At 46.5% G+C, this 15083-nt stretch overlaps 1 protein-coding gene across 9 annotated transcripts in view; it reads right to left on the bottom strand.

The window, feature by feature from the left end:
• Wwc1 (WW and C2 domain containing 1) overlaps positions 1-15083 on the bottom strand; it is a 170273-nt gene that overhangs the window by 93123 nt on the left and 62067 nt on the right. For 8 of the 9 annotated variants that reach the window (XM_004836413.4, XM_087194505.1, XM_087194500.1 and 5 more), the window contains one exon: positions 3905-4014. The exons of the other annotated variant lie outside the window; for it this stretch is intronic. In XM_004836413.4, the coding sequence (XP_004836470.2) occupies positions 3905-4014 (110 nt within the window). The remainder of the gene's footprint in view (positions 1-3904; positions 4015-15083) is intronic. 9 annotated transcript variants of the gene reach the window in all.

The raw sequence follows: 15083 nt of genomic DNA on the forward strand, positions 1-15083 counted from the left end.
AATAGCATGTACATGTTCAGTACAGATGCAATTTTTTTCCAGATATTTTTACTCCACAGTTTTAGAACCCATGGATATGGAAGGCTGACTGTACTTAGAAATGCATCTGTAGGGGCCGGGAATTTAGCCCAGTGGTTCCAGCACCTGCCTTGCAAGCACAAGGTCCCGAATTCGATCCCCGGTGCCAAAAAAAAAAAAAAAAAAAGAAATGCATCTGTAGAAAATCATCCCAAAGAAAAACAAGGACATATAAAGAGTCTTTCTCTAGTCATAATCCTAAGTAAATGGGGGAAACTCCCAAAAGGCTAGCAACGGGCATGCAGCACTTAAGTTTTATGTGTTCAGATGTATTCATACAGCATACATGAAGATATAAGGTCCTACAACCTACATAAAATGTCTCCATGAGTTAAACATGATTAATATGAAGACTATGCAACATCCCTCCAATAATCATGATGTAGCATGAGGAGAAAGAGCAGAATCCATAACATAGCACTGACTAAAACCACACAGCACATAGTCAGTGGTGGGGATACTGAAGGAAAATGGGCTGCGTTTTGGAAAGACTTGTCTGTATTTTTGCTTGCAATCCCTCCTCTGATTCTTCTTTCAGACTTTTGCCCCTAGTCCATGTCTAAAGCTGCCATTCAGAGCCAAGGTCACTAGCAGCACCCAGGTTGCTAAATCTCCTGGTCCATTCTTGATCCTCTTGTACTTCACCGTCCACCGCTGACGGCTGTCTCCTCGATATGCTGTCTTCGCAAGGCTTTACTCTGGTTTTCCTCCCAGGCTTCTCATCACTCTTTTTCCTGAATCATCACTAATTTTTCTCTTCTTTCAATCTCTGAGAACTGAACAGTTCAACCCTTGGTCCCCTCTGCCCCCCGTCTTTATTCTTTTGGGGACTCTCATTCAATTTCATGTCATTAAATAATATCTACACTGTATGCTAATATCTCCCAAATACATATCTTCAGCTCACATCTCTTCCAAACTCCAGGGTCCTAAATGAAACAGCATCTCTCAGATGTGTAGCAAGTACCGAAGGCTTAACATGTCCAAATAAACCCTGTTTTTCCTTTCTAAACCCACTCCTCTGGAGTTTTCTCCATTCAGTGGAAGTCACTTCCATCCCTCCAGTAACTCAGGCCCAAAAAGGGTCCTTCTTTCATTTTTTTGTTCCCACCTCACATGCAATCTACCATGAAATCCTGCTGGCTCTCTATCTCGAAAATACATCCAGCATCTTCCAGCACTCTTGTCACCTCCACCACTAGAGCCTGGCTTGGGGCTGCTGGACCATTACAACTGCCTTTCACAGGTCTTCCTGCTTGAGCCCTTGCCTTAGTAAGGTCTATTCTCAGCACAGCAGCCAGACTGACCCTTTTAAGACATAAGTCAGATCAAGTCATGCATCTGCTTACAATTCTGCAACGGCTGCCATCTTGCACAGAGTAAAAGTGCCCGCCCTTAAGGCAGACTGTCACCTGAGCTACACCCTGTTCCCATCTGAGGATGTCCCTCAGTGATCTTCCCCACGCAGTGTGCCACATGCACACTCACCTTCTTGCTCTACCTGGAACAAGCTACACGTGATCACACCTTACAGCTCTAGTTCTATGCATCCTCTCATCTTGAAATGCTTCTTCATCTCCATCAACTCTAAGCTCAAATTTCATTGTCTCAATAAGGCTTTCTCCACTGAGGAACAGATTACATATTGCCACTACCACCACGCTTCCTTCATCTGCCCAGCACACCACGGCCCCACATTCTGCTCTTTTCCCCAGGGGCATTGAACATTTTCTAACACACGACATAATCTACTTATTTAGTTCATTTTCTATCTCTCTTGCCAAACTGAAATCTCTGGGAGGAGCTTTGCCATTTTGCCCTCTGTGTATCCCGAGCTTTCAGAACAGGTAGTGAATAAATATTTGTTGAATAAGTGAAAGTTGGATGGCGAATTTATGAGCAAGCTATTATTTGATTGCCTTGGGTCTATAGTTCTTAAGAAGAATTTCAGTCCATGAGTAACACTTACACACAAGATTGGCCCAAGTCCATGGCTCTGAATGCTTGGGCCCCAGTGGTCATACTCATGCTGTATCAATAGATCTATCTACAGAGTTCACACCATCCATCACATGACCCCACCTTCAAACCAAAGGGAAACCAGGAGCCTGACAGCTGGTAAAACTACCACACAGAAATCTTCCTGTTGCTGTCCCATTTAATCACCCACCTTCTACACACAGCCATCTCCCTTGGACAATAAACTGCTATAGCCTGCTACTCCTTCCTTCTATTTCCTCAGTAACTCTCAGAATCACCTTAAAATCCCACTCCTGCCATGAGATTTTAATGAGGGGGATGCTCTCAGCAATTAGAACCAGGAAAGGACTGATTAGGGTGCCTGTACATCAATGTTTAACCCAGCATCCCATACAGCCCTCCAAGCATTAACCTCATTCCCCAAACACACTCAATTAGGCATATTTACTTCTCATTACCCAGTATGCAATCATGAGTGCTAATAAAAACCTCTGCTACCCCCAACAATGCAATTAATGCCATTAGCTGTCTTTCAGAAACTCTTCTACACTTTGGTGCCAACAACAGTCTGCTCACCCATCCACTTACTCGTGTATTCATACATGCAGCTCTTTTCTATTTAGTAACGGTTAAGTGTACGCCTACTATGTGCCTTACCAAGTAACAGCCTGGAACTAAAGAGATGAATGAGCCACAGCCCTACTGTAGAAGAACTTACAATAATAGGTAAACAAAACCCAGAAGACGGAGTTGGGAAAGAAGCACAACTCCACTCTCCAGCACCAGTTCAAATCCTAGCTCAGCCCTGTTTTAGCTCTGAGTCTACAGCAGTCAGTTGCCACCTGTAAATCCCACTTATAAGATGAGGACAATCATCATAATACTGCACAGGGTAGGTGGGAGGGCGAAATGACATAGTGCCTATCAAGTGCCTACTAAGTGCCTACCACTCAGTAAACAGGAAATCAGAACTTAGTGCCCTGTTCTCGGCCTTCAGACTTTGCCAGGCACTTCCCACCTCATTCCATTCTCCTCTTACCCGAAAGGTAAATGGAATCCTCCCAATCTAGAATACAGAAAGTAAGACAGGAAATCCTTTTCTTCTGTGCAACATAGATAAATGGGGCAGCTTACAGACAGCGTGGTCTTAGCTAGAGGGTGCACCATAGATTAAGTCCAAAGAGTATCAACTCTCCACACCTGGGAACTGCACCCTGGGTTCCTGTCTCAGACAATATGCTTCTCCCTTTCTTAACTAATTCCTCTTCCACAATTCCACCAAAAGGGCTACCAGGAATCTCTACACTTGATCAGACTGCTGGGATCTCAGACAGGAGAGTGGCCTGACTGGTGTGACAGGCCAGAGACACACACACTCACACCAGTGTATCATGGTCTGTGTGCATATGCGCTCCTGGGTCTGGAAAGCTCTGACTCTTTCAATATGGTCTGACAACGACAATGGCACATCAATTTTTTTATGGGGGGGAAAATCTATATGAACATAAATTTATAAGAATGCACACACAAAACCACACACACACATGACTGGGAAATCTCTGAAATGATACAAGAAATTGTTAGCAATATTGCCTCTATAAAACTGGGAGAATGGACTGCAACAGGAGGATTTTTAGGTTCTATTAAAAACTCTTCTAAACTGTTATGTTTACATGAGAATACATTATCTATCTATATCTACAGTGACATCTCTGCATTTATGAAAAACAAAACAGTCTGGCTTCAAGAATCTCTGCTGATGGCTCTTCCAGACTTGGGACGGAGGACACAGGGAGGTTGTGGGATGCAGAAGAGCACAGGAAAGCGAGGAGTCCCAGCAACTTACTGGTGTTGTGGTCTATGAAGTAATCTCCAACCTGTGGGTCATAGGCTTCTTCCCATCCTAGCGGCAACTCATCACTAATGCAGTCAGCAAAGGTGAGTGGTTTGGTGTACCTGGGAAGGGAGAGGAGACACAGACTCCATAAGCCTCCAATATCCAAGCTCCTGCAACACGCTGCTCCCCCAGGCCAGCCCATGGGTCCTCAAGTTTTGTACTGTGGCACCAGCTCTGCTGACCCTTTGTTTGTGGGAAGGTTGTGCAACAGCATCAGGGTAAGACCACCCTAGTAAGGAGCCAGAGAATCTGCATTCTGCCCCCGATTTTTGTCACTAACTTGCTAGTGATTTGATAAGTCACCCTCCTTCTCTGGACCTCTGTTTGTGCATCTCTAAGTGAGCACTAGGCTCTAAGGCCAAGTCTTGGCTTCTTGACTTGGACTCCAGCCCTCTCTGGCTACCCTGCCTGCAATTTTTGGCCCACCCCACCTCCCAACTTGAGCCTGGCTCTACGGTGTGTTTGTCATGTCCACTTGCCCATTGGAAAGCTGGCTTACTACAGCATCTACAACAGTAGATGCTCTACCCCTGTGAATCTGGCCTGTGAGCAGGATTTATTGGCTGACTGAATTGATTCCCAAATGCCTGCACCTATGCTATCCTTCCCATGACAGTCCTGGCCAAACTGATCTTTTGGCAATAACCATTCTTTAAGTCCCCAGTATGGGAGAAATGAATGGGCTAGTAATCGCCAAGTCTTCATGGCAAAGTCAGACAGATAAACGAAACACCCAAATAAACCAACAAAAGCTTGTCAAGCCTGGAAAACTGTATCACAAACCATTTGTCCAGTATTTTAGCCATAGTGTGGACAGCCAGGAACCTAGCCGTATGGAATTTAGCTGAAGTGGTTTCCTCCTATTACTGCCTTGTCTAAAATACTGATTCTAATATTGCCCCTCTCCTGTCTGCTTCCTCCCTCTCTCAGCTCTGGAAGAAGACTCTGCTTCACACCTTTTCTACAGATGGGCAAACTGAGCCAATGGGATAGGAAAAAAGATGACTGGGGTGGGTCTAGGATTTCTGATCAAGGACTTTCTTGATCAGAGGAAAACTACCCTCTTCCTTATCCTGTACCATCTTCTTCCCTCTTAAACCCATGCCAGAGTCTGACATGGAACCCGAAGGCCCATGAGTTAGAGGCTTGGTCCCCGCCTTGGCACTTCTGGGAGATGACAGGGAGCCTTTTGGAGGTGGGACCTGGTGGGAGGTCTTCGGGTCATGGTGTAGTGAGATAGTAGGACCCCAGCCCCTTCCTCTTTCTGGATACGAAGTGAGCACGCTCCTGCCACAGGAGCTTCACCATGGGTCCAAAGCAAGGGAACCACTGCGGCACTGTGGAAGACTGCTGAGTTCATGAGGATGGGGCCAGTGGTATGTATACATTTATGTGCACCAGACAAAGCACTAACAATAAGGATTTGATAAGCATCGCTTAAGCTGGGCATGGTAAGCACACACCTGTAATCATAGCATTCTGGGAGCCTGCGGCATAAGGATCACAAGTTTGAGACCAATCTGGGAAATTTAGTGACTAGCAAGACTCTGTCTCCAAATTTTAAAAGGGCTGGGAATGCAGCTCAGTGCAATGGTCCTGGATTCAATCCCCAGTATGGGGGCCGGGGCATCGTCATTTATTAGCTGAACGAGTTGGACAACTTACTTAAACTCTCAGAGCCTTTTTTAGATCTGTAAAAATGAGGATAATACTGTAATAACCCTCCAGGTGGTTAGGTAGATTAAATAAGGTTGTATTTGTGAGTTAAACATTTAACACAGATGCTGGCAGGAAAGAGCACTCAAAAAACATTAGTCACTGCCTCTACTTAAGAGCGGGGGAAACCAAAGCTAACCAAGACGAATACTGTATTCTCAATGTCAGTAACAAAGACTGGAATTTGATCAGGGCAGGCAGTCCATTTCCAGTTCTCCCTGCTCAACACCTCTCCTAAGGACCACGGGAAATCACAAGCCACCAGACTGATATAAAAGAGGGAAAAGTGAGGAAACCAGGCAGCAGGGACCTTTCAACAACTCAAAATGCTCTTCGCTCAGGTGCACCTATAGCAGGCAACCTGGACACTTTCCACAAAGCTGTGGTCAACTCCGCCCACCCCTACACTCCACCACCTGCCCAGCCTTCAGGAACCAGATGCCGTTGCCCTCCGTGCTTTCTCTTGCCCAGACTTCTCTTGGCAGTTGGTTCCCTCTTCCTTAGAGGGAATGAAGACCGAGGATCTAGAGTCACAAGTCATCCAGCATTATTCTGTCCAACAGATCTTCCAAAGGGTCTCTGAAGAAAACCTCCACACACAGATACAGCCCTCCAAGGCAAGCTGCTCTGTGACTGACACAGACAAATCTGCAGGGAATAGGAATGCTCAGGGCCCCAGGAAACCTCTCTTCCTGGCTCCTTTTCCCTGAACTCTGCCCTGAGAATTCCCACCTGCCAGCAGAGACGGGAATCTTACTATATGCAGTTTGCACCTCAGAAAACCAAGAACATATGTCCCCTCTCAACAGCTCTCCCGAACCTGCATAAAAACCATCACCTTTTGAAATTCCTCCTAAGAATGAAAGACTTTAATCAATGGTGCATCCAAGCAACAGAATCCTATGTCCAGCACAAAGGGTGCTCAACAAATATTTGTAGAATGGGTGAATAAAATAATAAATAAGCAGAAACCAAACAAGGATGTAGTGGTCTACATATTGCTAATGTGGAAATAGGCTCTCAGTGTACTTAATGAAAAGTTTCAAAGTCATCAACACAAATGATTCCCTGAGCCCTTCAGTGTGTGGATAGGAATGAGTGTAGGGGGACAGGACTGGTGAAAAAAAAAAGCTGAGAATTCTGTTATAGTATGATTTTTTTTTTTGAGACTAGTTATTACCATGTAGTCCAGATTGGCCTTGAACTCACTATGTAGCCCAGGCTAGCCTTGAACTTGCAATGATCCTCCTGCCTCAGCCTCCTGAATGCCAGGATTATAGGCCTAAAGAGGGAGGGGGTGTGTGTGTGTGATGAAAGTGGAAAAACAGATATAGAAATGTTATCTGGGTAGACAGACTTATATGCAATTTTATTTTTTTTCTTTTCTTTTTAAACTAAATGTGCTGTAATGTTTATGCATTAAATATAATTAAAATATTTAATAATGGCTAAATCTAGGCCTGGAAAGCATGTTATATATATCATATTCCCTCTCTAGGTAATAGGTGCTCTTACTCAATTTTACAAATGTTTTCTCAATTTTACAACTGTTACATAGTTAATAAGCACCAAAGTTTACACCTCCTGATGCCCTACCATTAGATTTTAAACCAAACCTCTGGGAATAAAAAGTAACAAAACCAAGTGAGCTTCAGAAAAAAATGGAACATGGAGCAAGCTTTGGTAGAAGCAGAGGATGACACTGAACCACAAGAATTCCTGATGTAAGTGGAGGCACTGGGGCTTTATACTCTGGGTCTGTAGCTATGTCTTGGTACAAAGATACTCAGTAACCTTAGCAAATGCACAGTTCCTTAATGAAAAGGCAATGAAATGTTCCAAAGTCATCAATACAAATGATTCCCTGACCCCTCAGTGTTGGATAAGAACGGGGCAGGACTAAAACAACAAACATGCACCCCTTCTCTAGAAAACCATTAAATTCCACTGATTGCTCCAGCTTCACACAGTGAAAAGTCAGAGCTCGGTTATTTGTAACAGCATCAGTAATGTGACAGGGCTAAGATACTGATTCCCACGAGCAGGGAATGAAGCAGGTGTCCAACAGGCACAAAGGAAAGTGAGGCAAGAGGACCCAAAATTAGAAGAAGACAAGAAGAGAAAGCCTTTGGATTTGATATTCGGGTACCCCATGCACACAATCATGGGGGGAAAGGCAGAGGGCGGCCTCTCAGAGTGCTTCCATGGGAAAGAGGAAAGCTGCTATGGGAAAGAACTATGCAACTTACAAGAAATCTGGACAGCAAGATCCTCTCAGGAACAAATGCCAAGAGGGAGATGAATTATTCAGTGTGCAGAGATGTGTCATTCAGAGAACTGGGATAAAGTGAAGTGTTTTAGCAGCACAGGGATTTAAGCACATGCTCGTGTGCATGCACATAGACACACACACACACACACACACACGCACATGCACAGGTATACACTTTCACTCCTCCTGTCAGGGAGAGCAGAACTGACTGTCCGTGGACACCAGTCCCCTCTCCTGGGAGCTGTGGGCCCTGCTCTGGCCAGCAACACTGTTCCACACCAGGCAGGTGCCAAGAATGTGAGCTGGGAAGAGATACTGTATCATCTGCTTTCAGATGTGGCCAGGACTTGGGGGCCTGCCTGGAACTCCCACCCCCCACCTCCATCCAGCCAGGCCCGGTCAGTCTCTGCCTCCAGCCTGGCCTCTATGTCCTGGGCTGCTCAAAACCTCAATCATGAAAGCAAATGACCCAGATGCTGGAGGGGTGAGAGGGAGGGAGGGCCGAGTGCCAAACAAGAGCCAGATCTGCTTCTTTTTAATTACAAATCTCAGAAGGAGCACAAACATTCCTGAACGTTTCACAATCGGCCCTCCTGGGAAAACAGCCCGGATATGTCGCCTTGGAGACAGGTAGGTCCAGCTAGGTGCACTCCACAAGGGGTATCCAGCCACACCTGCTGGGGAAGGCGGAAAGTAGCTCAGGAGCTGGAGGCCTCCTACCAGCTCTGTCTCCTCTTGGCAGCAGGTAGCCAGTTGTTTTTTCCAAAGGGAGTCAAGGGGTGAGACTCCAGGGGCACCAGGCCATGGAAGTCATTCTGTATTCAGACACAGTGTCTCTTCTAAGAGGCCAACAAGGAGAAGGAGCAGAAAGCCACCTGCCAAGTGTAACTCTGGGGGTGATTCTCTCGGGACTGAACAGTAACCAGTCTCCTGTGTTCCTAGCACTCCCTACTGAAGTGACCTCTTTCTTACCACCCAACAAGCCACTGGCCCCCGACCTGCCCTCTCCGTGCAAGAGCCAGCCAGGCAGGATCAGTGGAAAAGGCCCTCCAGACCTAGCGCCAAACTGTCTGCTCTTTCGGCTGAACCTTTCCTCCCACCCAGGCACAATGGGCAGGCTGGTTCTTCCTGTCTCAGCTGTTTCACACACACACTCCCAAGGCTGGGATTTCATAACCACCACTAACACCTCTCCTCCTTTTGTGCCTGGAAGGCTTGGGTGAGCAGAAACGCCAGTGTCCAAAGTTCTCCTTCCTTCCTTTCACTCGGTTTGGTTCCCACACCTTTCTGCATTCGTCTAACAAATCCAGGGGTGATCAAGATAACCATCTCCCAAGTTTGCGAGTAGGGCTGAGGGTGGGAAGACATGGCTGCTACAACTGTAGAAAAGGGAGAGACAGATGGAGCCCTGTCCTTCCAGTCTAGGGGGAAGACACACCCCATCCAGACACAAATCAGTGCCATCATTTCAGATTCACATTATTCAGAAAAAAAACAACAGGGCCCTGGAATCAAGTGTAAGGGTGAGTGGAAGGTCAAAGGAAGCCTTGGAGAAGCCGACCCTGGAAGGGAGACTGGGCAGGTAAGAAGCAGCCAGCCAAGTGCAGATCTGGGAGAATACCAAGTGCACAGGCTCTGGGGCAGGGTGATGTCGGTGCATTTGAGGAACAAACAAGAAAGCCAGTGTGGCTGGAAGTGCAGTGGTGAGACAGTGATGGCAGTGCTGAGTCCTTGCCAAGTAAGGACTTGGGTTTTAGCACAGTGTGACCTGGAGATGCTCGCTGGCTTCCCGTCTTCTCTCTGCCTTTCACCCTCACTTCAGTTTACACACTGCGCAACCGGACTTTATAGAATACACCCAGCAGCCCTGTCCCATCTGGACTCGATGTGACTTTCGAATGAGCCTATTTCTCCCATCCCAAGCACAGGATCTGGCCAGCGATACGAGACTCACACTTCAAACAGGCAGGGAATGTCCTGTATATTCCGGGACAATATATGTGGCAGTGGGACTCCCCAAAGCTGTGAACCGTGGGTAATGAAGGCTGCAATGACACTTAATAGGGTACAAACTCAGTAAAACTGAGCAAAAGGCTAAAGGGCCTGGGGGAACAGACAGACTCCCAGGAGCAAGAGGTCCAGAAAGGAAGAAAGATAACGGTGGTCAGCTTCATGGAGCTGGGGTGGGAAGGACAGATGTCACGCACAGAGCTGAGGAATTGGATGCTGGCTGAAAGTCAGGCTCCACCTGGTCTGAAACTGTAAGTATGTTGTATAACTCCATAAAGAGGTGTCTCCTTCAAAGAAGTGGATGAGAAGTTCCAATCTCATCAGGGTGGTGTGGGGATTAAATGACATGGCCCACAGAAAGTTCTCGGCAGAGGGCCTGCCTGGCAGGTAATAAGCCCTCAAAAATGTGGGTTGTTCATGTGATTAGCTGGAAGACATCTGTGCACTGTGAAAATCATGTCACTCTTCACCTTAAATCCTTCACACGTTAGCTGCCACCATCAACACCACCAGCACCGTTCTTTACCCCAAGGGATACACAATGGTGGCTAAAACTCATGGGCCCCAGAGTCAGCCAACTGGGTTCCAGTGCAGATACTCTCTTCTCACCAGCTCTGCACCCTTAAGGCACAAACTCTGACCTCTCTGAGTTGACTTGTCTTGTATAAGATGGGATGCTCCGTAACTTCCTTATTAAAAGGGGCTGCGGTTGAGCTGGGGGCGTAGCTCGACAGCAGAGCATTTGCTTAGCAGGCACAAGGCTCTGGGTTCCATCCCCAGTACTGCAAAAAGATTTTTTAAAAGCTGAGCACATGGCACAACCAACATTAGCTGTAATGAGTTAAGTTTTAGGCCCCTAACTTAAAAAAAAATCAGCCAGGCTTGCGTAACTAACGAGCTTTACACTGTGCCACACCAGCCCCCTTCCCGGAGAAGCCGGGACTGCAGGAGTTCTCTTTGTAGAAATCAATCCAGACAAGTGAGGAGACAGCAGCTGTCCCGGACGTGGTCCTCAGAACTTGCTCTCCAAAGCAGGCAGCAGTTGCACAGGATCCCCAAGTTCTCTTTCTCTGAAACACTCCCCTCCCTCTCTCCCACTCTCCCCTCTCAGAACACCTGTCTCAACATTCTGGCTTCCCAACCCTCGGATCTCCTAGTTTCCCTGCTTGGCTGGGCTGGTTTAGCCAAACACTTTCCTGACCCAGGCATGCCCACTCCTGGAATTCTTGTATGGGAGAAAGAAGAGGGGGAAGAGCTGGAGGGAAGATTCCAGACTGTTCCTCCCTCCCACCCTCCTCCCACCTTCAGGCTGGACCAGCAGCTTGGCTCACTTCCTCCTGCCAAATCCCCGAGAGGTGTGTGATCCTGGGGTCACACACCTGCTCCTTCCTCTGCCTCCACCTGGATGTCTCTGAAACTGTGTCCTCCCCAACTATACTGCTTCCGTGTGTCACCTGCTCTGGAACCTGGGGTTACCGTTCTGAGAACCAGATCATGGCTTCGAGGAAACGAGGCCAACTGACTACCTGACGGCTAAGTTCAGCCTGCAGAGAGGGCTGTTTATCTACTACAGTGCTCTATTTCAAACAGGAAGTGGCACGCCTTAGGGGACAGATACTCTCAGCCCCCTGCTCTCTGGTGTCACTCCTGTGCCTCATCAAGAGGCAGCACACACTAGCAGTTAAGGGCAAGCAGCTCTGCAGCGAGACTCCCTGGGTTTGGTTCCAGGCACTGTCATTTTCCAACTGTGTGACCTTGCGCAAATACTTAAACTCTCTGTGGTCCATCCAGTGTTTACATTTGGAAAACAAGAAAAGTAACACATTTATTGAGCGGTCACAATGCACCAGCAACTGTTCCAAGCACTTGATAAATATTTACTCACTTAGCCTTCACAACAACCCTTTCAGGTAGGTATCTTTCAGACCTACTTCAAAGTGTGCCTTCTAGATTAAATGAGATAATGCATGAATGGTACTTGAGTACACAGTGAGCATTCAATAACTGAATTGTTCCTTAGGTACATGGCCGCCCCAATGCAGCCCCCAGAGCAGCAGTATTAAACGAAGTTAAAACTAAAAAGGAACTGCGAATCGATTCCTCGTTTTACCAATGAGAAAACTGAAGCACAGAGAGAAAAGATTTGCTCGGCGTCACTCAAGCATCCAGCATCAGGAGCTGAGACTGAAACCTGGGGACCAATCCCAGCCCACATCACACTCCCAACACCAAGAGATTGACTGGCCGGTGCTGGGTGCTGGGGCAGCAGAGCCTGCAGTCCTGACATCATTTTCCTGGTCTAACTACCACTACTACAGTGGGAGAAGATTTATCACCGGGTGGGAACCGAGACTCAGCTCCCATTCATGGAGAGACAAGGCCCGGCCCGGAGATGGGAGATAGGCCTTCATTTGATTATACGGACTTGCAGGGTAATCCCGGGAAAGCCCAACCCATGGCAGGAAAAAGCCCCTGATAACCTGTCTGCCCCTCACCTGGCTTCACCCCAGCTTCACCCTCATCCCCCTTTGGGAATTAGGCTGTAGAAATTCTGTGCCCCAAAGAGCAAGCCAATGGAGTGAGATGGGACTCCCAGGTCTATCTGTCCTGTGTCATTTCAGCACATTCCTTTTCTGGTTCTGAGCCTCAGTTTCCCCACGGGTACAAAACAATCAAGAAAACCAGCCAGGTGTGGTGGCGCACGCTTGTAATCCTTGTAATCCCAGCACTAGGGAGGCTGTGGCAGGAGGATCATCAAGAGTTTGAGGCCAGCCAGGGCTATAGTATGGTGAGTTCAAGGCCAGCCTAAACTACATAGTGAGACCCTGCCTAAGTGGGCCAGGAATTTAGCTCAGTGGTTTTGCTGCCTGCTGCGCAAGTGCAAGGACCTGAGTTCGATCCCCGGTACCAAAAAAAAAAAAAAGGAAAGGAGAGAAAAAAAACCTGCCTCCCAGGGTTCTGATAGAATCAATGAATTAGGGTGTGGGAATGACTCACCTCAGCACCTGGCACACAACCTAGGCAGGACCGAAGCCCTCCTCCTTTCTGTACTTAGAACCTGGAGGACACTCAGCACCCAGCTTTATTCCCTCTGGCCTGAGCTGGGTTTCTAAGGTACTGGCTGCCCAGGGCCTCTTCCATAGTAATAGCAGCCTCTCTAGCCACCCACCCTTCTCTGAAATTGGGCACTTTTGAGTCTTTTGCTCAGAATCTGGACACATAGCTCAAGAATCTGGACCTCCAAGAAACAGAACTGGTCTGTGACTTCATCACTGGGATCCTGCCTGGCTTAGGGCCCCTCCCACAACAGTATGGTTTACACGAAGAGCACTGGAAGGGGAATGCAGAATCTGGGTTTGAATCCCAACTCTGCCCTTAGACGAGGCACCTGCCCGCTCTGGGCTGTGAGGAGCTGGAACAAGACGAGTGTAAGGATCCTTCACTGCATCAACCTAGGTGAGTCTAAGAAGGGGCCTGGCTTTCCCAAAGGCAGAGGGCACTGTGAGGCTGCAATGGAATAATATACAAGTAAAACATTTTTGCCAGTTAAGTTCTAGGCACTGCAGCACACATGCTACATAAAATAAATCATTTCCCTGATCTTCACAGTATTTCTACCAAGCAGGTACTATCACAACCAACTCCCTTTTTGGCCAACAGGAAAGTGATGTTTAGTAAACAAAACAAACCTAAATCTCCTTTAGTGTTTCCAAAGTGCAAGGCACTGTCCATGGTCCCTTGCATGCTCTGGTTCACCAGTGCTGCTGAGATGCCCATTATAGACACAGTCAGCACACCTGAAATCAGGACATGTGTTCCAATGGTGACATCCTGCCACCACTGCCAGTCAGGTGGCAGTCCCCATGTGTGGGCACAGATACCCCAGGTGCCAGTACTGCCACTGATGGAATGGATGGCACAGGCTTGGGATAAAACCCCAGAAGTAGTAGAAGAGCACTTTTAACCCCCTAAACTGCATGGTTGCAGACCCGGATGGAGGTGCAGTGAACAGACCTGTTTAACCACATTCCCACAGCAAGAGCCCAAAGTAGGTTAACTCTATACAACACCAAGTTGGCTTCAAAGCCCAGCAACATAAGCTCCAAGCTCCTCTTCTTAATCCTTATTACAAGACTGCATGGCTAATTCTCTTTAAGGGGACAAAGGGAAGTACTAAAAGCACAGGTATCAATAACTCTGTTAAAAAGTGACCCCAAAGACTTAGATTCTGAGTGGGAAGATGTTTTAGCAACACTGGAGCTTTATTTTGCTTATATATTCTTTTTTTGGCTATGTGCATACAAGTGACATGTGAGTTAAAAAAAAAAAGCAAAAACTTGTTTGAAAGATTTCAACAAGTATAAAATAAACATTCTAACTAATTAAAAACAATGGGTCACAGTTTATTGGAAGATTTTCTCCTATTCTTATGACTCATGAACTGATATTGCTTCTCAAAGTCAGAGTTCTATTTATTTTTCATAACCCCAAACTAGAAATAACTCAAAAATAACTCACAAATAACTCAAAAATAACAGGTAAACAGACATATAAACTGTGAACACATGCAACAACATAGATAACTCTCAAAAACATTCATTGTAAAAGAAGGGAGAAAGTTATACTGTATGATTCTATTTATATAAAATGCCAGTAAATTCACACTACATTATACAGATAAAAAGCAAATCAATGGTCACCTGGTGATGGGGTAAAGGGAGAGGATTACAAAGAAAGTTTCTGAGATGATGGGATGTTTGTTATACTGATTATGAGGATGGATTTCTAGATCCATATATGTGTCAAAATGCATCAGATTATATCCTTTATATATACATCTTAGCATGTACATTTCAATCATTTCTCAATTAAGTTGTAATGAAAAGCACAGGAAACCCTCATTTTCTATGCAATATATCAATTTCTTTAATCTTGTGAGGTATTATTATTAGTTCCACTTCACAGATGTGGAGACTGAAGCAGAGACACCTTAACTACTTCACTTTTGGCTGGCTGAGAGCAAATCTAGCTGGCTTCAGTTCTCATCTTTGCCATGAGTAACTGTGGCCAAGTCCCTTCCCCTCTCTGGGCTGCTGTTTCCCCATCCCCACCATAAGAAGATGTCATAGC

Source organism: Heterocephalus glaber, unplaced genomic scaffold (genome assembly GCF_053883595.1).
Source record: "Heterocephalus glaber isolate CG9 unplaced genomic scaffold, H.glaber_assembly_v1.0 deba00001606, whole genome shotgun sequence".
Taxonomy (NCBI): domain Eukaryota; kingdom Metazoa; phylum Chordata; class Mammalia; order Rodentia; family Bathyergidae; genus Heterocephalus; species Heterocephalus glaber.